General features: G+C 41.1%; 1 protein-coding gene and 1 pseudogene across 1 annotated transcript in view; one reads left to right on the forward strand and one right to left on the reverse strand.

Annotated features, from left to right (window-relative positions):
- COL4A3 (collagen type IV alpha 3 chain) overlaps window positions 1-27,714 on the forward strand; it is a 135,736-nt gene that overhangs the window by 101,457 nt on the left and 6,565 nt on the right. Inside the window, exons 35-50 of the mRNA XM_084847141.1 lie at window positions 1,176-1,274; window positions 2,223-2,312; window positions 3,428-3,567; window positions 3,666-3,792; window positions 4,477-4,557; window positions 6,183-6,281; window positions 11,633-11,683; window positions 15,334-15,519; window positions 17,702-17,832; window positions 18,955-19,027; window positions 21,259-21,330; window positions 21,430-21,549; window positions 22,382-22,480; window positions 22,840-23,052; window positions 23,909-24,086; window positions 24,712-24,826. Of these exons, the coding sequence (XP_084703267.1) occupies window positions 1,176-1,274; window positions 2,223-2,312; window positions 3,428-3,567; window positions 3,666-3,792; window positions 4,477-4,557; window positions 6,183-6,281; window positions 11,633-11,683; window positions 15,334-15,519; window positions 17,702-17,832; window positions 18,955-19,027; window positions 21,259-21,330; window positions 21,430-21,549; window positions 22,382-22,480; window positions 22,840-23,052; window positions 23,909-24,086; window positions 24,712-24,826 (1,874 nt within the window). The remainder of the gene's footprint in view (window positions 1-1,175; window positions 1,275-2,222; window positions 2,313-3,427; window positions 3,568-3,665; window positions 3,793-4,476; window positions 4,558-6,182; window positions 6,282-11,632; window positions 11,684-15,333; window positions 15,520-17,701; window positions 17,833-18,954; window positions 19,028-21,258; window positions 21,331-21,429; window positions 21,550-22,381; window positions 22,481-22,839; window positions 23,053-23,908; window positions 24,087-24,711; window positions 24,827-27,714) is intronic.
- LOC146351361 (alpha-1,6-mannosylglycoprotein 6-beta-N-acetylglucosaminyltransferase A pseudogene) lies at window positions 25,095-27,193 on the reverse strand (annotated as a pseudogene).

Raw genomic sequence — 27,714 nt, forward strand, 5'->3', positions numbered from 1 at the left:
ATTAAAATTGGCATGATACATAACACAGCTACTCCTCTGGAAATACGATATCATGTGTAAGTTTTAAATAAGGAAAGGAAAGGTTCCTCCTGTGCAAGCACCGGGTCATTACTGACCCCTAGAGGGATGCTGCTTTCACTGGTGTTTTCATGGCAGACTATAGCGGGGTGGTTTGCCATTGCCTTCCCCCGTCGTGACTACCTTTCCCCCAGCAAGCTGGGTACTCATTTTACCAACCTCGGAAGGATGGAAGGCTGAGTCGACCTGAGCCAGCTACCCGAGACCTGGCTTCCGCTGGGATCAAACTCAGGTCGTGGGGAAGAGTTTTGGTTGCATTACATTGGTTGCATTACCACTCTGCGCCACACGGGGCTGTAGTTTTAAATAAGGCCAGATATAAATTGTGGGATGCTCAATATATATGTATACTCTTTCTGCATATTCACATAGCTTATCCTCATAGTTTTCTTTGTTGACCTTAAGGGTAGGGTGGGAAATACACATTCTGCCTTCACTGCATGTCTTGAAAGCTTGGCAAAATCAGACTGGGAGGACACAATTTCCAACAGGGAAGGGTGCTCAAGCCTTCTCAGGTGCACTATTTTTCTCCTTTCAACTCCCAATGACAGGAGCTGCTGTTCTCCCAGCCCAGCTTCCATATCTATATTTGCAGTTGGAAAGGAAGACTGGGAGAGGAAAAGTGCTGAACAAGGGAAAAGTTAGGTGCCCTCCTGCCACCTGTCTGTCAGAAATGGCATCCTCCTGGACCCACTTTGCAAAGGACAAACAGACGCCACGCTCTGAAGACATGTGATGGAGGTGGAATCTGTAGTTCTGCCCTAACTTACTATGCGTTCGTTGCATCTGAAGAGATGTACATTGGTGATTGCATTTAGACGGGATTTAAAATAGTGGCATAAATGTAGGTCAGCCTTTTCTAACCTGGTCCCCCATAGATGTTTTGGACTACAACCCCCAGGACTCATGACCCTTGGCCATGCTGGCTGGAGCTAATGTTCAGGTGCCCAAACACCTGAAGGGCACCATATTGGGGTGGGCTGGTGCAGGGAGTAACATTTCAAACTCGCCATTCCACACACAACTTTTCTTTGCCTGTTATTGTGAAATGAGGGTGTTAGTAGTTTTCAATTTAATTTATGCCTTTGCTGCTGTAGGGTTTCCAGGACGAATGGGAATCAAGGGAGAAAGAGGAGAGCAAGGTGTGCAAGGATGCGTGGGTCCTAATGGGCTACCAGGGACACCAGGTCCACCAGGTATATAGTATTCATTATCGATCATACCTTAAACTATATCAGCTTCATGGAAGAATCCTGAATCAAAATTCAGTGATTCAATAATTTGTCATAGCAAGACAAGAGTTAATTAACACAGGTTTTAAAAATGGCCCAGCGTGCTACACCTATAATCATCCATGGTTGTCCACTTGCCCATGGTTGAATGGAGAAGTAATGAAAGAACCAGCCTATTTTGGGATGCAGCTGCAGAGACTTCTCATACCAATGTGTGGCTAGCATGGTAAAACATGCTTAAAGCATGTTTAGACATGCAATGGATAAAAACTTAACAATGCCTGCTCCTTTTTTAAACAACAACAACAATAAAAAGGGTATTTTTAAAGAAACAGCCACATCTCAGGACAGCAAAGTAATTTTAGCATAATCCTAACCACACACTGAGTATGTGCATGATTGTGGGATATCCTGTGCAACTTCAAATAATTCTTCAGTTGACCCACAGCTGATGCGGGCCTGTAGGCAAGGGCGAGCTAGCGGGGCCTGCCCCCATACATTTTCTCTGCCCCCTAATTTATTTTTACCAACAAATAGTTAAAACACAGTTTACAACGTTGTCTTTAAAAGGCCGGCAAAGAAGATGAACTGCCCCCCCTTTTTGGTGCCCCCCCCCTGAACCTTTATGCTGGCTACAGGCCCAAGTCGATGTCTGAGCATTGCTGGATTCCAGTAGAAATAGCAGCTGCACTAAGAATAGTAGCTTGTTGAGAAGGCGAAGGAAGTAGTGGCTATAAAAGGAGAGATGGTACCAGGCTACAGAGAAGGAGGACATTCTTTTTTCTTTTTAGCTAATATTCTGAAAAACAGGTATGATTAGTATAACACAGATACTTCCCAGACAAATGTTCCCACTAATACTAAAGTATGGCAAAAAAAAAAAAAAAAGACAACATTGTCTTATACTTTCAGGTTCCAAAGGAAATAAAGGACTTCCAGGAACTCCTGGGGGTCTGGGATTGCCAGGAGCTCCAGGAGACAGAGGGAACATGGGAGTGCCAGGTGATCTTACTAAAGTATCTGAATTGTCACCATAGGGAGAGTACTGAATAACAAATAGTCTGGGTACATGAGTAATGTGTTTGTAAGAACTGATAAAGGCAGCAAACCAAGCGTAGCAGAGAATGGGATTACACGGGTTTAAATTATGGAATAGCACAGCAAGTGATTATTAATAAATTTATTCAGGTCAAAATACAGATGCTTGTGGACATTTTACCCATTATTCCGTTAACTGGGTTCTTTTTGTAGTTCTCTTGTAGATGCCCTTGTTTAGAGTGTGAATAGAACTGTTCTATTAATCTATATTAAATGCATAGAGGGCAGTGGAATGCATAAAAGGCAGAGGTCGTTAACCTTTGTCAAATGAGCGCTGTTAAATTTGCCAGATTAACTCTGATAGTTGGACCATTATAGGAATAGGAAGAGACTTGCTTAGAGAACCCACATTTGTGAATTCATTGGCCACAAAGCAGTCAAGATTTCTGCATGTATATTAACATCAATTCTGGGTGAAATTCTGTTTTCATTAAGGCAGAATGTCTGTGTGTATGAAGAGAGACAGGGGGTCAGACTGCAACACATGAGCTCATAGCTCTCATTTAATGTCTGCATGACTTGGGGCCAAACTAAACATTCCTGTAACTACTTTTATTTACTCTCCTGTAAGTGCATGCTGCCCTGATTTTGATCAGGACCATGGCACTTTGGAAGAGGAGGGCATTAGCTTTCCTCCCACCTGTTTTTGTTTCAAAATTCCCCTCTACCTATGGGGCGGGGGGTTTAAAAAGGTCTCCATTGATTCCAATTGATAGGGTCCCCCCCCCTTTTTTCCAACAGAGGGAGGGGGAAGTTTTGATACAAAAATCTATGGTGGGAAAGCTTAAACCCTCCTTTCCCAAAGCACCATGGTCCCAATATGAATCAAGGCCAGATGCACTTGCAGAAGAGTAAAACAAAAAACAAAAGTAGCATGCATCGCTCCACTATGTGTGCTTAAAAGAACATTTAGTTTGGTCCTTGATTTTTTGTTTGGGTTTTTTAGCCTTCCTTCTTTTTTACATTTCACAATTAACAATCTAAAATATCCAGTTTGAGACCAATGTTTGTCACTTCAGGTCCTAAAGGTGAGCAAGGCTCTTCAGGTTTGCCTGGATCATCAGGTATACCAGGGCCACCCGGCTTTCTTGGTATTCCAGGGGATAAAGGAGAACCAGCCTGCCCTGGAAATGGGCCTCCAGGAAGCCCAGGACCCAAGGTATACAAAGCTGCCAGTAGATTCACTGGGATCAAGGGGTGCTTAATAGGTTGATCTGTTATTTACTGTAAGATTGTATTTCATTGATAACTTACTAGGGTGATCCAGGCCTCCCAGGAGAAAGAGGAAGAAATGGTGAAAGTGGATCACCTGGTCAGCCAGGGCTTGTAGGAGAACCTGGACTACCTGGAAACAGAGGGAATAGTGGTTTACCAGGAATTCCAGGTGAAGTATGATTTAGGCACCAATGCAGGCATGTTAGAGAATTATTGTGCCATGTAAAACTACACCTAGACAGCAGCGTCTTCTATGGAAGAGGTACCAGCTAGCATGGGGTTTTGAGCTACAGGCAGTATTTTAAACTGTGCCTCTTATGCTATTCCTGCTTGACCCTTATCTGCCATTTAAACTAGTAGCAACCATTCTAAAGATTATTGCAGTCTCTTGTGTATGATGCTTAGAAACCCTCCATCTGGAAGAACCCTAATGGGAACAGTATAATGCTACATATATTACGTTATTTTAAACTATGTTCTTTCATTATAGCTTCCTGCTTGTACATGGATGCTTCTTGAGCACAATTTAATATCAAATCATAAGGACAGGGGAAAACCATTGAATAAAAGAGATACAAAGTTGGGCATATGTTTATGCAGCGATCTAGAGCAGACTGTGCTACCTTTGATGGCTTCACTGAACCCTCTCCCCCCACCCCCCAAGTTTGCTCTTTAGATCAGTGAAGGGAGCATGTATGAATGTATTTTGAAGGGAGTGAACGGAAGCAAATATAGCCACTTCAGCTCTGTTCAACTAACAATCTGTGATGGCTGCATAAAGAGCAAAAATTCATAGATGATTGAAGGCACTTATTTTAACACCTCTGAAAAATGACTGATCTTCTATTTATAGGACAATCAGGACCTGCAGGCAGTAATGGTATTAAAGGTAGTAAAGGATTACCAGGACAAAATGGTACCCGGGGCTCTCCAGGTCTGTGACGCTTTACCCTTTGTAGTCCCTTTTCTGCCTTTCCCCCCTCCTCTATTCTCCTCACTGTTGGGGGGGGGGGGGCTTTTTATTTTTTCACTGGCTGGATTTTCCATATATCTACTTTATCTCTTGTGGCAGTGGAATTTCTTGCTGCAATTGGCATGCTTCTCATGCAAACTAAAGAATATGGTTGAGCTGTAGAGCTGGCCTGTGCAAATTGTGATCCATAAAGCAAAATGCAGTCCAACTGCTTGACAAACACACTTTCCCCCCTTTTTGCAGTCCTAGACCAACAGTAAAACTAGGAGGTTTGTCGAAGCTCTGTGTGTTTGGCTTGGTGGACCATATGTTATGTAGTTCTGCTCTAGAAGAATTCTGTTAGGAAAAGTCTCAAAAGCCCACTGTCAATGGTTGTAGTGATGGCCACCAATTTGGATGGCTTTAAAAGGGGGTTAGATAAATTCCTGGAGGAAAAGGCTGTCAATGGCTACTAGTCTTGATGGCTATGTGCTACCTCCAGTGCGAGAGGCAGTGAGCCTATGTACACCAGTTGCTGGGGAACATGGGTGGGAGGGTGCTGTTGCACTCATGTCCTGCTTGTGGGTTCCTAGTCAACAGCTGGGTGGCCACTGTGTGAGCAGAATGCTGGACTAGATGGACCCTTGGACTGATTCACCATGGCTCTTATGTTTTTTATGTTGGCATGATTGGACACCTGTAGGACCATGACAGGGAGACAATTGCTGACCAGGCCTTCTGGACACAATTGTCAATATGACCTAGAGGAAAAGGATGGATGAGCAAGTGGTGGCTGTTGCTCCTTTCCTCTGCCTGCTCATTCATCCATCCTCTCCTTTATCATGGGATGGTGGCAGACCATAACAGTAGCAAGGAAGATGAGAAGCAGCCACAGTTGCTACTTGTTGACCTTCTGTTGGTGCCATGGGAGAGGTGGGTACTATGAGATGGGAAAGTTCATATTTGAAGGACATCCGCAGTGCCCAAGGGACCCCAAAAGCCTGGAGTTGGCACTGCTGGTTGTGGAAGTCTAGAATGTGCTTTAAACAGGGACACATTGCTAAGCAACAAAAACACCGAAGATTTGCTCTTTGGTTTAATACCTCTAGAAGAAGAGTTACTGGAAGTATTTTCCAAGATCAATATTGCCCTGAAAACCACACACAAGTCAACACTATTGACATTATATTGCTTGTGCTCCAGATATTCAAACAATGCCTATGCTGATATACATCTGGCACTGGGAGTTGTTCAATTCATTTTTAGTATAGTTATTCTGAATTAATATGATGAAGATGAGAATTTGCCTTTGGATACTGGCAAGATCAGCCAGTGCTATACAGGATTATGTGTGAATCCTAGCAAAAGTCTAGTTTCTGGCACTTTTTCAAGGACATAAGAAAAGAGACAGTATGATCTGAACTTATACTTGAATGTTGACAACTCTGAAAGTTTGTTTATTGTTTTCAGCAAACTACCGCTCCCTATTGCTATTTACACTTTATTATATTTGTGGACATCATATTAAATTAAACAAATGAGAACAGTTTCCTGTTTTTCAGAACAGTATGCAAAAACAAGCAATTTTTAATGTTTATAATCCTCAGGTTCCGTTGGTCTACCTGGCGAAGATGGATCAGCTGGTGAAAAGGGTAATCAAGGGCATGATGGTATTCCTGGCCCACCTGGAGAAAAGGGAGCCCAAGGTGTTCATTCTATTCTGAACCTATTTCATTCCATATCTTACAATAATTTGGGATTGTTAAAGAATTCATGTCGTGCTAAAATTATTAAATTGTTGGAAAATGCGCAATTATTAAAACTTTGCTGTTTAAAACAAATAAAAATAAGTAAAGAAAAATGTTATAAAGTCTTTCCAAATAAAAAATAAAACAATGGATAACATCATAAAATTATGCACAAAATAACCAGATAGATAGACTTTGGACAATTTGTCCATAACAAAGGCGCTTCTTCCTGTTCCAGAATTAGTCCACTTTTCTGTCAGGATTATACTTTTGCCAGCCTTCTCTTGTTTGTACAATATTTGCTGATTTAATCATGTCCATATTATTCCACACTCTTACAGTGTAATCCTATCCATATCTACTCAGAAGTAAATCCCATTAAGTTCAGTGGGATTACTCACAGGTTTGTGTATGGGATTTCAGCCTTATTAACAATGTCTCAACTGTGAAAATTTTGGTTGATTTCCAGTACAAACGATGGACATTTAGTTCATCCACTTTAAGGAATGGCGATATCAGTTAATTAGTTATTTTCAAGTATCCTTAAACCACGGAAGTTATTTACTTTGGCCATATTGATTTCACAAGGGGAGTTAATCACATGCTTGCATCTCTCCCAATGAAATCAATGGTATTTAAAAGTTCTCAATTCTATCTGGATTGTGCCTTTGCTTCTAGCAGTCTCTTGTTTTTATTGTTATGATTTGTTTTGCTGATATCTCAAGTAACAAAATATTTTATGCTTGTATAATTTTTAATTGACATAGGCTTCAGTCCTAAACAGATAGGTAAGCCCCACTGAAGACAGTAGAATTTACTTCTGGGTAAACATTGGATTGTGTTGTTTGCTGTATTAAACAAAATGGAGTGGAAAGCCTTGCTTTTTTTCTGATATTTTTTCTGTACGTTGCAATTTGACTTCTAATATGCACCATTCATAAAACATGTCTTACTATGACTAAAGTGTCTCAAACATATGTGAAATGTCACCTCTTTTTCTTGCCAGCAATTGAACAGTAATGCAAATTGACAGATATTTAAACTAAACATCTATCAACAGTAGCATATAGCATAAAGTTTAATATTAAATTCAAAAGGCCTTAATCATTAGTCAGATATTAAACTTATCTCAGACTATACAATGTAACCCCTTCATGGATCACTGCCTTGTTGTGGCGAAGGGGCTTGCGTAACTCAGTGAAGCCATAAGCTATGCCGTGCAGGGCCACCCAAGACGGACAGGTCATGGCAGAGAGTTCTGACAAAATGTGGTCCACTGGAGAAGGAAATGACAACCCACTCCAGTATTCTTGCCAAGAAAACCCCATGGAACATATCACAAGGCTAAAAGATATGGTGCCGGAAGATGACACCCTCAGGTCGAAGGTGTCCAATATACTACTGGGGAAGAGCAGGGGGTATTTCCAAGTAGTGCCAGAAAGAGTGAAGCGGCTGGGCCAAAGCCGAAAGGACACTCAGCTGTGGATGTGTCTGGTGGTGAAAAGAAAATCCGATGCTGTAAAGAACAATATTGTTTAGGAACCTGGAATGTCAGATCAATGAATCAAGGTAAGCTGGAGGTGGTCAAACATGAGATGGCAAGATTGAACATCGACATCTTGGGAATCAGCGAACTAAAATGGACGGGCATGGGCGAATTTAATTCAGGTGACCATCATATCTACTACTGTGGGCAAGAATCCCTTAGAAGAAATGGAGGCGCACTCATAGTCAACAAAAGGGTGGGAAAAGCAGGACTGGGGTACAATCTTAAAAACGATAGAATGATCTCAGTACGAATCCAAGGCAAACCATTCAACATCACAGTAATTCAAGTCTATGCCCCAACCACTGATGCCGAAGAAGCTGAGGTTGATGGGCTCTATGAAGACCTACAACACCTTCTAGAACTAACACCAAAAAAAGATGTCCTCTTCATCATAGGGGATTGGAATGCTAAAGTAGGAAGTCAAGAAATCACCGGGATAACAGGCAGGCATGGCCTTGGTGTACAAAATGAAGCAGGACAAAAGCTAATAGAGTTTTGCCAAGAGAACACGCTGATCATAGCAAACACTCTTTTCCAACAGCATAAGAGGCGACTCTACACATGGACATCACCAGATGGTCAATGTCGAAATCAGATTGATTATGTCCTTTGCAGTCAATGATGGAGAAGCTCTATACAGTCAGTAAAAACAAGACCTGGAGCTGACTGTGGCTCAGATCATGAGCTTCTTGTTGCAAAATTTCAGCTTAAATTGAAGAATGTAGGGAAATCCACTAAACCATTCAGGTATGACCTAAATCATATCCCTTATGAATATACAGTGGAGGTGAGGAATAGATTTCAGGGATTAGACCTGATAGACAGAGTGCCTGAGGAACTATGGACGGAGGTCCATAACATTGTTCAGGAGGCAGCAACTCAATCCATCCCAAAGAAAAAGAAATGCAAGAAAGCCAAGTGGCTGTCTGATGAGGCTTTACAAGTAGCTGAGGAAAGAAGGGAAGCGAAAAGCAAGGGAGAAAGGGGAAGATATATCCAACTGAATGCAGAGTTCCAGAGAATAGCAAGGAGAGACAAGAAGGCCTTCTGAAATGAACAATGTAAAGAAATCGAGGAAAACAACAGAATGGGAAAGACTAGAGATCTCTTCAAGAAAATCGGAGATCTCAAGGGAACGTTTTGTGCAAAGACGGGCACGATAAAGGACAAAGAAGGCAGGGACCTAACAGAAGCAGATGAGATTAAGAAGAGGTGGAAAGAATACACAGAAGAACTATACAGGAAAGATCTTAATGTCCCTGATAGCCATGATAGTGCGGTCACTGAACTTGAGCCAGACATCCTCGAGAGTGAAGTCAAGTGGGCCTTAGGAAGCATGACTAACAACAAAGCTAGCGGAGATGACAGTCTTCCAGCTGAGCTATTTAAAATCCTAAAAGATGATGCTGTTAAAGTGCTGCACTCAATATGCCAACAAATCTGGAACACTCAACATTGGCCACAAGACTAGAAAAGGTCAGTTTACATTCCACTTCCAAAGAAGGGCAACGCCAAAGAGTGTTCAAACTACCGCACAATTGCGCTCATTTCATATGCCAGCAAGGTGTTGCTCAAAATCATACAAGCTAGGCTTCAGCAGTATGCGAACCGAGAACTACCGGAAGTACAAGCTGGGTTTCGAAGAGGCAGAGGAACTAGAGATCAAATCTCCAACATTTGCTGGATCATGGAGAAAGCAAGAGAATTCCAGAAAAACATCTATTTCTGCTTCATTGACTACGCTAAAGCCTTTGATTGTGTGGTTCACAACAAACTGTGGCAAATTCTTAAAGTGATGGGAGTACCAGACCACCTTACCTGTCTCCTGAGATACCTGTACGAGGGTCAAGAAGCAACAGTAAGAACCAGACATGGAACAACTGATTGGTTCAAAATTGGGAAAGGAGTACGACAAGGCTGCATATTGTCACCCTGCTTATTTAACTTATATGCAGAGTACATCATGAGAAACACCGGGTTGGATGAATCACAGGTCGGAATTAAGATTGCCAGGAGAATTATCAACAACCTCCAATATGCAGACGATACCACCCTAATGGCAGAAAGCGAAGAGGATCTCAAGAGCCTCTTGTTGAGGGTGAAAGAGGAGAGTGCAAAAGCTGGGTTGAAACTCAACATTAAAAAAACGAAGATCATGGCATCTGGCCCCATCACTTCCTGTCATATAGAAGGGGAAGAAATGGAAGCAGTGACAGATTTTACTTTCTTGGGCTCCAAGATCACCGCAGACGGTGACTGTAGCCATGAAATTAAAAGACGCTTGCTCCTTGGGAGGAAAGCTATGGCAAGCCTAGACAGCATAGTAAGAAGCAGAGACATCACCTTGCCGACAAAGGTCCATCTAATCAAAGCTATGGTTTTCCCAGTAGTAATGTATGGCTGTGAGAGCTGGACTATAAGGAAGGCTGAGCGCCGAAGAATTGATGCTTTCGAACTGTGGTGCTGGAGAAGACTCTTACGAGTCCCCTGGACTGCAAGGAGGTCAAATCAGTCAATCCTAAAGGAAATCAAACCTGAGTGCTCATTGGAAGGACAGATCCTGAAGCTGAAGCTCAAATATTTTGGCCACCTAATGGGAAGAGAAAACTCTCTGGAAAAGACCCTGATGCTGGGAAAGACTGAAGGCAAAAGGAGAAGGGGACGACAGAGGATGAGATGGCTAGATAGCATCACCGATGCAATGAATATGAACTTGAGCACACTCCGGGAGAGAGCGCAGGACAGGAAGGCCTGGCGTGCTAGGGTCCATGGGGTCACGAAGAGTCGGACACGACTGAACGAGTGAACAACAACATACAATGTAAATGTACACATTTTAATTATATAAACATTTGTATCTATTGTTTAACTCAAGTTCCTATGGGAAGGAAATTATATACGTATTAACGTTTCTGGATGTAGTGAGTAAGATAAAAGGGAACACACCACTTCAAGTAACAGAATCCTGAATATTTTGATACAGGAACAGAGGTTGATTCAGAGGGAAAAGAAGCTGAATGTTTATTGACCTCTGCAGCATGGAAGGGGCTGATAGGAAAATGGTAGCTGTTCCTCAAATAGGAATTCGATAATGTAAACTTTCATTGTAAATGGGAACTAGATTTAGGTGAACCTATTCTGGGGGGAAAATGTTGTTAGTTGTGGAAAAAACATATTTTTAAAAAATTAGAATGACTTTCAAAGAGAATTACCACATTGCAGTTTTGCTTACATTTGACCCCACACACACCCTTTTAAAATGGAAATAATTTAGATGATTATTGGTGGAATGCCAGATGTTTGGTGCAAATTTTTGTTATGAATTTTGGCTATATCCAATTATTCTGGCTTGCTGGAGGGAAACCTGAATGTAACTGGGCATGAAGTTCCATTTACTCCTAAAACTGCACTTTTAGGATATATAAAAGGGGTGAAGAAGACCTTGAATTAGTAATATGTTTGCTAATTTGAGCTAGCACGTATATTGCAGCAATGTAGAAATTACAACAGGTGCCAGCCATGCTGTTATGGATAAGTATGGGTAAATATTTTATTAAGTCAACTTACTTATTGCAAGAGAAGTAAAGAAGGGGTATTACTAGATACATTTATAAATTTATAGAGTTTATTTGTGAACCCTTACAACAAGAACTTTCAGGATAATGGTTAGCCATATTTTTATGCTAGCTATTTTAATGTATTGTCCTTTGGTTTTTCTTGTTCTGCACTTGTAATACATTATATATATATTATCATGTAGGTTTCCCAGGGCGGCAAGTTCCTGGCCCTCAAGGTGTTCCTGGACCTAAAGGTAAAGTTATATTTTATTGTATATTTTCCCTCCAAACACAATTTCTGAAGTTTTCTGTTCCCTTACAGTGGGCTCATAATTTTAGAGTTTACTAACTAAGTTAAGAATGGTTTTGAGTAACTTGTCGTATGTAGTGGGGTACAACCCACTTAACTCATAATGGTAAATCTTAAAATGAGTTTAATCCTGCCAACTTCAGTGAAAGTAAACCAGTTTACTTAATTGGCTTGTGTTTTCAGCTGTCAGGCTCCTAAAACTGGTAAGAGGCTTTCACAGTTGATGGTGATATTGCTCAGAGGCTTATGTTATGAATTATTCTTCTTGTGACAATAACCAGTGATTTGCTCTTTTTACTGAACAACAACAACACTTCTATTACCAGTCCTACTGATGTTAATCTTAAGCAGTTTCAAATTTTGCAGTAAAATCTCTCTGGAACCAAAACATCCAGACCAAAAACGTTTGTGTTTGGAATAACATTGTAGAAAAATGCACAACTTGCATAAATTTTATAAGCATTCTGATATATTTTTGCCAATAATAAAGTTGATATTACAAAAAGAAGGAAGGGGTGCTCTTGTGAACTAATGAGTATCCTGATGAGAAAGTTATACGATGGTTATTCCAGTGAGAAAGGAATGGCTATGAAAAGGACATCCTCTTGTTGTTGTTGTTGTTCAGTCGTTCAGTCGTGTCCGACTCTTCGTGACTCCATGGACCATAGCACGCCAGGCCTTCCTGTCCTGCGCTCTCTCCCGGAGTGTGCTCAAGTTCATATTCGTTGCATCGGTGATGCTATCTAGCCATCTCATCCTCTGCCGTCCCCTTCTCCTTTTGCCTTCAGTCTTTCCCAGCATCAGGGTCTTTTCCAGAGAGTTTTCTCTTCGCATTAGGTGGCCAAAATATTTCAGCTTCAGCTTCAGTATCTGTCCTTCCAATGAGCACTCAGGGTTGATTTCCTGTAGGATGGACAGATTTGACCTCCTTGCAGTCCAGGGGACTCGTAAGAGTCTTCTCCAGCATCACAGTTCGAAAGCATCAATTCTTTGGCACTCAGCCTTCCTTATAGTCCAGCTCTCACAGCCATACATTACTACTGGGAAAACCATAGCTTTGATTAGATGGACCTTTGTCGGCAAGGTGATGTCTCTGCTTCTTACTATGCTGTCTAGGTTTGCCATAGCTTTCCTCCCAAGGAGCAAGCGTCTTTTAATTTCATGGCTACAGTCACCATCTGCGGTGATCTTGGAGCCCAAGAAAGTAAAATCTGTCACTGCTTCCATTTCTTCCCCTTCTATATGCCAGGAAGGGATGGGGCCAGATGCCATGATCTTCGTTTTTTTAATGTTGAGTTTCAAACCAGCTTTTGCACTCTCCTATTTCACCCTCAACAAGAGGCTCTTTAGATCCTCTTCGCTTTCTGCCATTAGGGTGGTATCGTCTGCATATCGGAGGTTGTTGATAATTCTCCCGGCAATCTTAATTCCGACCTGTGATTCATTCAACCCGGCGTTTCTCATGATGTACTCTGCATATAAGTTAAATAAGCAGGGTGACAACATGCAGCCTTGTCGTACTCCTTTCCCAATTTTGAACCACTCAGTTGTTCCATGTCTGGTTCTTACTGTTGCTTCTTGACCCTCGTACAGGTTTCTCAAGAGACAGGTAAGATGGTCTGGTACATCACTTTAAGAATTTGCCACAGTTTGTTGTGATCCACACAATCAAAGGCTTTAGCATAGTCAATGAAGCAGAAATAGACGTTTTTCTGGAATTCTCTTGCTTTCTCCATGATCCAGCGAATGTTGGCGATTTGATCTCTAGTTCCTTTGCCTCTTCGAAACCCAGCTTGTACTTCCAGTAGTTCTCGGTTCACATACTGCTGAAGCCTAGCTTGTAGGATTTTGAGCATCACCTTGCTGGCATGTGAAATGAGCGCAATTGTGCGGTAGTTTGAACACTCTTTGGCGTTGCCCTTCTTTGGAATTGGAATGTAAACTGACCTTTTCCAGTCCTGCGGCCATTGTTGAGTGTTCCAAATTTGTTGGCATATTGAATGCAGCACTTTAACAGCATCATCTTTTAGGATTTTAAATAGCTCAGCTGGAATACTGTCATCTCCACTAGCTTTGTTGTTACTAATGCTTCCTAAGGCCCACTTGACTTCACTCTCGAGGATGTCCGGCTCAAGTTCAGTGACCGCACTATCATGGCTATCAGGGACATTAAGATCTTTCCTGTATAGTTCTTCTGTGTATTCTTTCCACCTCTTCTTAATCTCATCTGCTTCTGTTAGGTCCCTGCCTTCATTGGCCTTGATCATGCCTGTCTTTGTACAAAACGTTCCCTTGAGATCTCCAGTTTTCTTGAAGAGATCTCTAGTCTTTCCCATTCTGTTGTTTTCCTCGATTTCTTTGCATTGTTCATTTAAGAAGGCCTTCTCTTTGCTATTCTCTGGAACTCTGCATTCAGTTGGATATATCTTCCCCTTTCTCCCTTGCTTTTCGCTTCCCTTCTTTCCTCAGCTACTTGTAAAGCCTCATCAGACAGCCACTTGTCTTTCTTGCATTTCTTTTTCTTTGGGATGGATTTCGTTGCTGCCTCCTGAACAATGTTACAGACCTCCGTCCATAGTTCCTCAGGCACTCTGTCTATCAGGTCTAATCCCTGAAATCTATTCCTCACCTCCACTGTATATTCATAAGGGATATGATTTAGGTCATACCTGAATGGTTTAGTGGTTTTCTCTATGTTCTTCAATTTAAGCTGAAATTTTGCAAGAAGCAGCTCATGATCTGAGCCACAGTCAGCTCCAGGTCTTGTTTTTACTGACTGTATAGAGCTTCTCCATCTTTGGCTGCAAAGGACATAATCAATCTGATTTCGATATTGACCATTTGGTGATGTCCATGTGTAGAGTCGCCTCTTGTGCTGTTGGAAAAGAGTGTTTGCTATGATCAGCGTGTTCTCTTGGCAAAACTCTATTAGCCTTTGTCCTGCTTCATTTTGTACACCAAGGCCATGCCTGCCTGTTATTCCGGTGATTTCTTGACTTCCTACTTTAGCATTCCAATCCCCTATGATGAAGAGGACATCTTTTGTTGTTGTTAGTTCTAGAAGGTGTTGTAGGTCTTCATAGAACCAATCAACCTTAGCTTCTTCGGCCTCAGTGGTTGGGATAATAAATGCACTAACACTAACAGTAATTCCTGTAACAAGAGCATAGTGGGCTGTATCCAGTGTTGAGTTGTATCTAATGGAGCTTCTATTCATGGAAGGAAAGTTGCACTCATGGAAGAGGTCCTTCCTTGAGTGGAACTTACTTTGTGTGAATGGAACAATAATGTTGAATACAACCAAATCTTTTGTTGACAACCCTAGCTCAGGATTTCCATTTCAGAGTAAGCTATAGTACACATTCATTTTGCATTGGAATTAGGGGAATAAGAATATAAGAAGAGCCGTGCTGGATCAGACCAAGGGTCCATCTAGACTAGCATTCTGTTCACACAGTAGCCAACCAGCTGTTGATGGGAAACCCACAACCAGGACATGAGTGCAATATCAGGACATGAAATATGTCACATTCGCTTTAAAAGTGCCTTGAAGTTGACTAAAATGTAACTAAATTCTGTTTAAATATTGCATAGGTGTCAAAGGAGATATGGGAGTAGCTGGTTTTCCAGGACTACAAGGTGTTAAAGGTCTTATGGGGGACCAAGGACCAAGGGGACCTCCTGGCTTACCTGGACAACGGGGACTTCCAGGGGAACCAGGCTTAAGAATTGCTGGCTCAAAAGGAAATAGAGGACCCCCTGGTCCAGATGGTAAACCAGGTAGGAATGTATTATTGTACAGGCCTATTCATGAACCTATCCCAATAGAGAAGATTCAAAGATCTTAGTAGGCACCACGTGAGCCTATCTGGGGAGGGGATTCTACATCCAGGGCACCACCCCTGAAGAGGCCTTCTCTCCCATAGCCACCAGTTGCACCTCACTTGACAGAGAGAGAAAGAACTCCAAGGAAGATCTTAAAGTCTTTGTAGGTACAGTACTGTGCAAAAGTCTTAGGCCACCACCAGCTTTGTTGTTTTAGCAAAGTTTTAATGACCATCCATAATTATTTTTCGGTCTCTGTATTAAGATACAAACAGAAAATACAGGAAATATGTACAGGCAAAAGTCAGTATTTAGTGTGACCTCCCTTGGCTCTAAGCACATCTTGAACTCTTTTGGGGAGACTATCCTGAGGTTTTCTGAAGTAATCTTCTGGTATATTTTACCAGGTTTTTTCAGCACTTCCCAGAGTTCTTCTTTAGATGTAGGTTGTCTTTTATTTCTTTCTCTGCCCAGGTGATCCCATACTGCCTCTATAATAGTCAGGTCTGGACTCTGTGGAGGCCAGTCCATGACTGTCAGTGTTTTATTAGCTGTTTTCCTCGCTAAATATTATTTCACTGCATTAGCAGTGTGCTTGGGATCGTTATCATGCTGAAAAATGAAACCATTCCCAATCAGGCGCTTTCCAGAAGGAATGGCATGATGAATTAAAACCTGTCTGTACTTTTCAGCATTCATGATCCCATCAATACAGACAAGATCGCCAACACCACTGGCAGAAATGCAGCCCCAAACCAGGACAGACCCTCCACCATGTTTCACTGAAGGCCGCAAGCACTCATTTGTCCATCTCTCTCCAACTGTTCTTCTCACATATTGTCAACGATTGGACCCCAAAATTTCAAACTTGGATTCATCACTCCAAAATACTCTTTTCCACTGATCCTCATTCCAATCTTTGTGAGCTTTAGCATATCTTAGCCTTTTCACCCTGTTCCCCTTCCGCAAAAGTGGTTTCTTGGCTGCTACCCTTCCACGAAGACCATTCCTGGCCAGGTGCCTGCTGTTACTCTAGTGTAAGGGGAGGTCACACTAAATACTTGCCACTTTAGCCTATGGAAGGGTTTTTTTTCTGATTTTTGTTCTATTGTTGAATACTGCATAGAAATTTCCTGTATTTTCTGGTTATATTCTAATGAAGAGACTGAGAAATAATTATATATGGTCATTATACCATTGCTAAAACAACAAATGTAATGGTGGCCTAAGACTTTTGCACAGTACTGTATATGTGGAGAGAGGTAGTCCTTAGGTCCTCTGGTCCTAATCCATGAAGGGCTATAATAGTCAAAATTCCACGTTGAATTGGGTCCAAAAATGGACAGGGGCCAATGAAGATGGCCAAGTACTGTGATGTACACATATTTCCTAGTCTCACAGCCATATTCTAAACTAACTGAAGTTTCTTGACTATTTTCCAAGGCAGCCCCACCCATATACAATCTATTGCGGTAATCCAGTCAGGAGGTTACAGGACATTAATAACCGGGCCACAGAGGCTACATATGCCTCTGGATCAATGAGTACCTGAAGGATTACCTTCAATGAGCACCCCAAGACTACAAACCTGATCTTTTAGAACCCTCTCTAGAACAGGTTGAACACCTCTTACCTCGGCACCCCACCCGGCCACTAACGGTACCTCCATTTTGTCTAAACTGAGCTTAAATTTATTGGCCCTCATCCAGCTCAGTTGTTTTCCCCTTCAAGGTCACCCCTGCTGGGGTAAGCCTGCCAGCTGCATCAAGCTTGGCAGAAATATCCCACCCACCCTTAAGGGGCCTCTAGAGTCAGGTGTTTCAAATGTCCCTTGGGAATCAAAGCTTTCCTCACCCTGTCCTTGATGAAGAAATGCAGACAGCCCCCTCTACCTTCTTCCTCTGCAGTACTGTGGCAGTTGATAGTAGTCTTAACTGCTGCTAGCCACTTGGAGGGGCCAAGGTCCAAAACTGGCATATACATGGAGTAAACAAACAACTAAACAGAAAGGCAAATAATATACTAGGGTTTGCTAAGGACAGGTTTGAGGTTTTGTTTTCTAAGTCTTTTGTATACAATTTCTGGTTTAAAGACAATTTCCAACTGCATGTGCTAATGCATGTTTTTAAAAATATAGGTATTCCTGGTATTCCAGGACCTGCTGCGTTCCCTAGCTACAGTATTAAAGGAAGCAAAGGTATTCGAGGTACAGATGGCTTACCAGGTCCACCTGGAATTAGAGGCGATTTTGGCCTACCTGGCCCAGCAGTAAGTGAAATAACTATCCCTTATTTTTCATTCACTATTTTTAAATTTTGCATTTAGGATGCAAAATGGTTTAGCAAAAGAATCATAATACAATTTCTATAGAAGAAAAAAAATTGAGATGTAAGCATCAGTGTGTAATCATTATATGACATGTAGGAGATTTCACTGACTTGGCTGTTATCATAGTTGCCAATACAGCTATTGATAGAAGTGTTTCTGCACATTCATCTTTCAGTAATAGATGTTTATTTTATAAATCACAAGCTGTTCACCAACAAATTAGAGCAATACCCAGTTTTCAGCCCTTCATACTTATGCTAGCAAAACATCATTTCATCTCTTAGGACACCAGTGAATGAAGTCTCCCTTGCCTTATGTCTGGTCACCCAAAACTTGCAACATTTGAAACTCATTCAGTAGTCTCCCTTCTGGCTTACCTGCTGTTGATTCAGTTGGAGAAATTAATGGGATATATTTGTCTTACTAAATAATTAGGAAAATAACATTTTCCAGACAATCAGAATCTTTGACAACACAGGAAGGATAAGGGGCTTCCAGAGGAGGAATCCTGCAATTGCCCTGCCTCAAACATGGAATTTTATAGGAGGTCCAGATGTTGTTGTCTTCCATTTGCAGCCCTGCCCTGTTTTCCCACTACTTCCATCATTTTTTCTTTTCAGAAAAAAAAAATTAAGAAGGACAGAATAGGTGCCCAATGCCTTTTGCCTGGTAGTTCTAGGAACCTTCCATTTGGAAGCACCCTTAGTGTCTTTCAACAAATGGGGAGTGTTTGGGTGGAGCCAGAAGTTATGTCAGCAAACAAATGGTTCCAACATTGCTTTTGATGAGATACCAGAAACATGTGGGCAGCACTTACAGGGAGGATCAACAAGTGGAAGTGAGCGGTGCTTAGCTCCTCCTCTACCTGCCAATTCTTCCCTGCAAATGTCCCTCACTTGACAGTCCGTCCCCCACAGCCAAGCTGGGCTTATTTTCAATTTTGCCTTTCTCTGCTTCTGTTCTTTCCCCCATTCACAGAATCTGCTGAAAGCAACAACCAACCTATCTTGCGTATAATCACTGAGACAAGATTCTTTTTCCCTCTTTTTGTCCAATTTGCAGGGAATTGAAGGTATCCCTGGCTATCACGGCCCTAGAGGTGAACCTGGTTTTCCAGGATTTCCAGGGATAAAAGGTATTATTTGACTGAATTCAAAAGGGCCATATTGTCATCTCTTACACAGTACACTCCATGAATAAACTATATAAGTTGAGGTGTTGTGGATATGTTGTTTCCTCTATAGAACAGGACTTGAACTGAAGCAATCCTGGAGTTGTGCTTTCCTGCAAGGATTTTGCCATGCTGGCTCCAAGGCTTGGGCAATATTTATTTATTTATCATCTTTTTATACTGCATATTCTGTAAAAAACCAAAAAAACAAAACCCCCACGCCAATGCAATGAATCAAAACAGTAAAGAAAAACCCATAAATATTAAAACCAGCAATAAAGCCATCATTAACACATTAAAAATGACCTATTTTTAGCAGGGCTTTATTGTTAAGGTAAAAATATGCATCTTGACACTTTTTTTAAAAAGGCAAAGCAATCATAACTCGGAGCATTTCACAATTTGGGAGTAACACAGGAAAAAATCCTCCCACATGTGCCAATAAAGCTGGTCTCCACAAGCAATGGTGTCCTCAAAAAGGAAAATCTTAATAGCTGGACAAGTTCATAGCGAGATGCCCTGAGTGGGCCCACCTCCTCCTCACCACTGTCACTGCTGCCTATTTGCTTGCTTTCTCCTTTTGAGCCCAACTCACAGAAGTGCCCAGTGGGAGAATGCAAGACAAATGGAGAGAATACTGCTCCATCTCCTCATTGCTTGCATGCCTGGGGAGAGCGGTGAAACAGCACTGTCAAACAGCTGCTTCCTTTCCAGCTATAAAATCAAGCTGGGATGAATTGGCAGCTTTCTTCTGGAGGCTTAAGATGCATTGCAGTTGTAATCTCCAGACTGAATTATTTTAATGCACTTCCTTTGGGTTTGCCTTTGAACATGACTCTGAAGCTACCACTACTGCAGAATGTTGTTTTTAAAAATAGCATAATTTTAATCAGGTGTTTTAATCTTTTTATCCTTTTACTGTTTTATCTCTTGTGTTCACTACTCCGAAATCTGTTCTAGATATGGAGCGGCATAAAATATTGTAAATAAATAAATAAATAAATTCTGTGGCCTGGGTCAAGACCAAAGTCTGCAGAGAGCATATTTTACTGATTGTAACTCATCCACACTGGTTTCCAATTAGTCTTTATATTTTTTAAAAAAAATCCCACTGTGCATTGCACTGCACCCAATATGACAAAGACCCATTGAACTGAGCAAAGGGTAGTATTTTGCATTTGGTAATTCAGCACTTAATTGGGTCACAGCTTTTGTTGTTATTTTCTATTCTGTCTTTCTACCAAAGTACACAAAGCAGCTTATAACAAAATTAACATAATGTAATTAAAACACAGTTCAAAATACAAAATGTAAACATTTCCTCTCAGAATGTAAAAAGTGCAGGTTATAGGAAGTAATAATAAGGTAGGATACACTTGTGAGCACTGAGGAATCATTTGGAAACTGCGGGTTCTTCCTGAAACTAGCATCTCAGGGCTGCTTGGCTTGAGGGGCCCACCTCGTATACTCAAGTCTTCTCGGCTGTGCAAAGGAGTGTTGAGTCAATGGGGCTTCCTTTGACTCCTCTTTAGACATGTGGGCAGCAAGAAGTGAAGGATAGAAGAGCAGAATTTTGCTACTGCTCTGGCACCTAGGGTCAGGATGGGATCATTCAGATAAAGAGATAGGGCTGAGGGGAAACCAAGTCACCCTCATCTCACCCCAAGAACTATCCTGGGGAAAGAGAATAATTAGGGAACTAACAGCACAACTTTATGCATGTTCACTTGCTCTGTCTACTTACTGTGTTCAGTGGGGCTTACTCCAAAGGAAGTGTGCACAGGATTGCAGTCTAACTTAAATAGGGAAGTAGGTAATTGCAGGTTCATGTATTAATAAAATTGTAGCTCTTAGTTAACCCAGTGACCCGTGGCTCATGTGTTTCTTCAAGGAACATAAGCTTCCATAAACAATGCCCCAAGTTAGAAATTTAGGAAGAGCAACATTTGTGCTGATCTGATACAAAATCAGTCTTAGGCTGCAACCCTATACACCGTTACCTGAGGGTAAGTCACATTGAGTTCAAAGGAGCTTACTTCTGAGGATACATGCATAGGATGCACTGTTAATATAATGTATTGTAGTCACTGGAGGATTACACAGATTAGCTAAATAGGCTTAATTGTATTCACAAATACACCTGACATTAGAACTAAATAGACTCATGTCTAATCATCTCAGATATTCCTTTTCAGGTGAAAAGGGCAACAGGGGACCACTTGGGCCACCAGGAATAGCAGGGCCTGGAGGGCCAAAGGGACTACCTGGTAATTATTTCATAGTCCCTCTCAATCTACCTTTCCATTTCATCCCATTTGATTTTTAATATAAATCAACCAATTCTTTGTTTATGCCTTCATTACTAGGTCCACCTGGACCATCTGTGAAAGCAGTCTCTTTCCCAGGAAGCCCAGGACCTGCTGGACCTCCGGGAAGCCCAGGAAATCCAGGAGATCCAGGTCCCAGAGGATCACCTGGGCCAACAGGTACACATTTCCTAATCTTTCTCTTTTGCATCCCTACACAAAGAGAGGAATGACCGAAAACATATCCTGCATACATCAGCCATGGATACTACCAAGAGAAACAGACAAAAGTCTTGGAAATGTTTAAGAATACAAAATCCCAATATATCAAGTAATCATCAAAGCATCCTGCAATTAGCACCAGTTTACACACTGGTAGCTTTCTCTAAATATAAGCAGCTTCCTGTCTTCCATAGCCATATGTGTGCTCATGATCTCAAGAGCAAAAATTTATGTGAATCTGGCTCTATTAGTTTTATTTAGTATTATTTAAAATATTTTTAACCCTCACAGGGTGACTTACAAAAATAATAAAACTCCTGAAAATACAGCCCAGTGGTCTTCTCAGTGGCCATGTGGTGGAATATAAGAAGAGCCATGCTGGATCAGACCAAAGCATTCTGTTCACACAGTGTCTAACCAGTTGCCTTTTGGAAGCCCACAAGCAGGGCATAACTGCACTGCAGTCATGTTCCCCACCAACTGGTGTACATATGCATAATATATAGTCATCATGCTGCTGAGTTTCTCCATGGCAGCTCCCAGGAAGCCCAGTGGGAATGATGATATGAATAATAATCCTTCCCCTGGCTTCCCTCTTGGACTCCTACTTAACAAATATTTGTCATCCTATTCCTAGTTTGCTTTAAAATCAAATACTATTAAAGGATCTTGATTAGAAATCACCATTTTCTGCCTTGCATTCTGCAGTTGCATTTTTTAAAAAAATCCAGATTGTGTATGTGTTGATAAATTGTTGTATGTTAACATGTTTTGTCCTTTATGCATCCAGGGCCTCCTGGTATAAAGGGCCGGCCAGGCCATTTTGGGATTCCCGGTATACCAGGGCCACCTGGGCTAAAAGGAGAGAAGGGATTTCAAGGACAAAAAGGTATGGTAAAGAAAATATTGATAGTGCTACACAGAAGTGATAGTATATTGATATTCTGTAATATAATGAACCTAATCTAAAACAAAAGACTGTGAAAAGGCCTGAATTATGAAAAAGTAACATCACATGTCAGATTCCTCTATAATTTCTCCCGCTTTGATCTGGCAAACCTAACAGAGTGCCTGTAGCTTCTTTCTTTGTCTAACTGAAATTTCTTGATATTGCAATCTCATTGCAATCCTAGAGTACAATAATCATGCAAATAGTCTGTATTCATCCCATACTGTTTGCTTGCGGATGCACACACACTCACAAACATAGATAATTTTATCCATTTATTTTTATTGATTTGTTCATAGGTTTACCTGGATTGCTTGGTTTTCCTGGTATGAAGGGACTTCCTGGTTTCCCAGGAAGTTGCTTATCTGGCCCAAGAAAAAGTGGCTTCATCTTTTCTCGGCACAGCCAGTCAACAAAGATTCCTTCATGTCCGTCTGGGACTGCTCACATCTATAGTGGCTATTCACTCCTTTTCGTACAAGGGAATGAGCAAGCACATGGACAAGACCTTGGTATTTTAATAAACATATTCTTCAAATGCCCTTACTTATTCCTTATAAATGGAACATTTTTAGTAAACAGAACCACCATATCAACTTTATTTTGCAAAGGCGAACATCTCACTGCCTGGATGAGAGTATATAATTGGCAGTGCAATCCTACACATATCTACTCAGAAGTCCCATCATTTTTAGTGGGGCTTACTTCTAGGTAAGTGTGTATAGGATTGCACTATACAACTAACCAAGAATCCTTCTTTCATACTACTCACACTGGAGGAGATAGTGCTTATGTGACCAGCCCTATGGAAGAAACCTTATTTCTGGTAGCTATTTCTCCTTTTGAGAACCTCTGGACAGGAATAACTGCTAGTAAAGGCATTTCTTCTTTTTTTGTAGCCACTTTAGTTAACAACCTCAATTCTTTATGCACTGTTTTAGGCTCCTGTATACTACTTGTTTCAGAAACATCGTGAAGAAAGTTACTGCAACGTTAATGTCTCATGCTTTCAATAAGTGATTTTCTGGCAATTCTGTTTTAATGTAGCTCTTGCTATCATGCAACCACAGTTGCTTTATTACAGTGCAGGGATGATTCCAAAGGATAGTAGACATTCCCCTAAAATATTTTCTGATTTCAGTCACACTACATTAAGGTCCTTATAGCGTGGATTAAATTCTTGCTCTCCTATTAATAGCCTTTTCCACCCTTTTTCTCTGACTAGCTTTTCTGGCATTGCGCATTACAGTGCTTCCCTACAATCTATGGCTTTATTATTGCTCAGTACTATACATTAGATTTTATAGCATGTCTATACAAACTGTGGCACTACATAGCTCATCATACCTTCTCTTCTGAATCTTCCAGGTACAGCTGGTAGCTGCCTTCAGAGATTTACCACCATGCCCTTTTTATTATGTAATCCCAGTAATATTTGTAGGTTTGCTTCTCGCAATGATTATTCATACTGGTTGTCAACAGCAGAACCAATGCCTTCAGATATGGCACCAATTTCTGGGAAATCTTTGGAGCCCTATATTAGCAGGTAATATTTTAATACTTGGATTCCTCTTCTGATTGTATTTCCACAAAAATGTTTGTTGCTTGTTTTTTGTTTTGGATAAACATGCAGCAGATTATGACTGGTCTTCCCAAAAACAAAATTGAGATTTAGAACTGAATCTAGTACACTTTTGTGGAAAACATGAACAAAATATGAATTCGAAATGACATGATGAAAACTCCACACACACAAAACCCAAAACGTTTAGCAAAACTGATTAAAATCATCTCAGATTAAGTTACCGGGGGTGGGTGGGTGTAGTGTTGTACATTTAAATATGAATGTAAGCAAAAAAATGTTTCAAAATATGCATGCATGTATTCGATTTCTATACTTCCTTCTAGTTGCCTGATTTGGCAGACCTTCTCTCCCCCTGTGAAATGGGTTGGGGACAAAAATGTTCACATAGCAGGAACATGCTCCCCTCCAACATACATTCACTTACCCAGTTGGATTAGGCTGCATAACATGATAGAGGGCAAATGCAAGAGAAAGGAAGAATGGGCAACATTCCTCAGGGCTTAAAAGACAGCTTGTAGGATGCAATTTGTTTACCCCTTTCTTAAGGGTCACTTTTCACCTAACAATTTCATATGTCATTGTGTAGGTGCACTGTTTGTGAAGGCCCTGCAATGATGATAGCAGTCCACAGCCAAACAACTTCCGTTCCACCATGCCCTCAAGGATGGCAATCTCTTTGGAAAGGATTTTCTTTTGTTATGGTAAGAGAGAAAAATAAAAGCTGTTACTGCACTTTTGGGGAAGTATCCAATGCAACACTACCACTAACGTCAATTATGTTGCGATAGCATGACCTCTAGCACAATGCCAATAGGGTTTGCTGGCATGATGGGTTTCCTTGGAAAACCAATCATGCCAACAAGCACTCTTAGTGTTGCGCTAATGGTCACTTACACTAGCGCAATGTAATTTATATTAGCAGTAGCGTCACATGGGAGATTACCCTTGGAGCAGTAATATGGCGGCAAGAGGAAAAAATCAGTTCCTAAAGTACACAGATAAAGGGATTTTAAAATTGTGCTTAGTTTATCTGTTCAATCTTGGCTTTTGCACTTCAGCAATTGTTCCACCTGCAATAAGCCAACTGGTGCAAGAAACCTTCTCCAAGGCACTTCCTCTTTCGTCCCTTCATAAAAGTCATGAGAGTTGCTGCTATAGACAGTTTTTACAAACTGCAACTTGTCCTTTAAAGTAGTCTCTGCAAGGGTAGATTCTGTTCTGGTATTCATGGGATCCTGCACAAGTGGACAACAAGAGATCACCCTGGAAAACACAGTGTTTTCTCCTTTCATTAAAGAATGCAACCACAATATCATTTTCATATGCTATTGTATGGCATTCAACATTGCATTTCTGGAGATCTTTGTAGCTGTTAAGGTAATGGAAATAGGAAGACTCTCAGATGAGCTGACTGTATTGACAAACCTGCTTACATGATTTACCAGACCCAGCAATTTTAACCTGAAGAGCACTTAAAGGAGGCCATATCACTAGCCTTTGGCAGAAGTCCTGTTTCTCTTTGAAAATACTCAATCTCTGGAGCATCCCTTCTCATGTGAATTTGTAGGGCAGGTAATACTCAATTTTTTTAATTCAAAATTGTTTTCACTGCCTTCTCAACTTCAGAAAGATTGTTGGCATTTACAGTCGAGACATGAGGCCTCCCAGTGTGAACTTCAGCATAGGGATGCTGAGATGTCAACTCTCAGAATGTTGGCTTTTCTTTAAAGAAATCTGTGTTTTTTCTGCTTTTGGGTGGATTAAACTTTGGATTCAAAAAAGCACATCCATTTGCAATGGCCTCTAAAGAAGTAGGCCCCAAATATGGAAAATCAAGTCACAAAAGAGTTTTGTCTCTCTCGGCAGGAATTGCAAATCTTGGCCACTGAAGATGCTATGGTTTTTAACATAGCTGGTCATGTAGACAGAACTTGTCCTGTTGACAGTGCAATGGACTTATGTACAGATGTGAATGACATCTAAGTAAGACTTATCTTTCCAGAAGCTATCAATCTTGCCATAAACAAGCGACTGATTCTGCCCTTTGATGGCACTGATGTCCCTGGAATTTAGATATTGTTCCACAAAGCCAAGGAAATTATTGCTTGGAGTGTGAGGATACACAGTGTAGAACTGCTGTGGATTAAACTTCCATTGTCCCCATAGCGTATTGTGGCCTTTGGACACAATATAATGAGCATGATTAAACTCTGATTCAGTCCCAAATGAATCCAGCACTCACAACCTGCACCAATAGTAAGCCCAGGATGCCCCCTCTTAAATTGAGTGAGTCCAACTATGTCAACATAAATAAGTAATATTATATTATCCTCATGGGTTGGGCAGCGAGATGTTATCAGTCTTCTTCATTATCTCCTTGAGCTTTATCATTGAAGCTGGAATCATTATGTCATGGCCCAATAAATAGAGAGCTGTAATTAAATCACTCAACTGCACTAATTTACCAAGTGGTCAACCACTGAAGACATTCTCTGCTATCTTGAATCCTGATTCTTTTGTCAGGACACTTAAACAAAGACATTGTTTCGTTTTCTCTTCAGGTTTTGCTTTCCCACAAGTGATTTAACTGCTTCTATCCAAGAATAAGCCATTCACCTTATTCACAGCAACATCCATGTGAATCTTTCATGTCTAAACATCATTTTGTATAACAGACTGAAATTGGCTCTTACTTTGGCCATTATATTTTGATCGATTTCTTGTTTGTTAGGGTTTTTTGCTCTCCAGGGTACATGAGGACACCAGTGTTCAACCTCACTGAGGTAACTAAGGAAGGGGTATGTGGACCCATCCACACTATAATTTGCATAGCAGGAATCAGTTCACCAGATTCTTTTCATTGATTTTATTTTGCCCTTGCAATGGAGGAAGCCATCCATAGGAGGCAATTTACACTTTTTCTGGGCTCCATTAATGAGATCTGCAACACTAGCATTGGGCTGATGGACAGTAAAATGCAGGAATATAATTCCCCAAATGAACACAATTGTCACTAAAAAGGAGCCAAGTTCCTGAGAATACATCTTCCATGGAGTAAAGAACGCCATGGCTATTTGGCTAGCTGTAGTGTTATTTGAAAAATGTCTGAAAGAATTCAAAGTCAAGGGCTCAGTTCATAGTCCAGGTGAGTAACAATCACAATTCATATTCAGCCTGGTTCATTGGTCAACATGCTCTTTTAATTCTGCTCTGTCCTGCTGCCTGAAGAAGATCCATTCCCTTGGTCCATCCTACACGTTGAGCAGGGCCGTGACTTGGCTTCCCCATCAGACTGGTGGGAAGGTTAAACTAGAAGTAACAGTGGTGCCCTGCTGTTTGGCTAGGGTCAGACTGACAATTGCAGCACTGGAGCTTGCAAGCAAAGGATATTTGGATATCTGGTTTGTAGCATTAAATTTAAAGTTTTTAACTGAGCCGAATAGAAATCTCCGTATGATACTATATATTGTGTACTGGCCACAAACTAACTCAGGGACAAAACTTGGCCCACATTAAGGAAAATTGTCCAGGGAGTGCAATGTGTACTAAAAGAAAGGCAGAACCAAAAGCTGAAGATCTTGTAGCCAAA

Source organism: Heloderma suspectum, chromosome 3, assembly GCF_057233095.1.
Source record: "Heloderma suspectum isolate Gila_16-S chromosome 3, 16-S_ref, whole genome shotgun sequence".
Classification (NCBI taxonomy): domain Eukaryota; kingdom Metazoa; phylum Chordata; class Lepidosauria; order Squamata; family Helodermatidae; genus Heloderma; species Heloderma suspectum.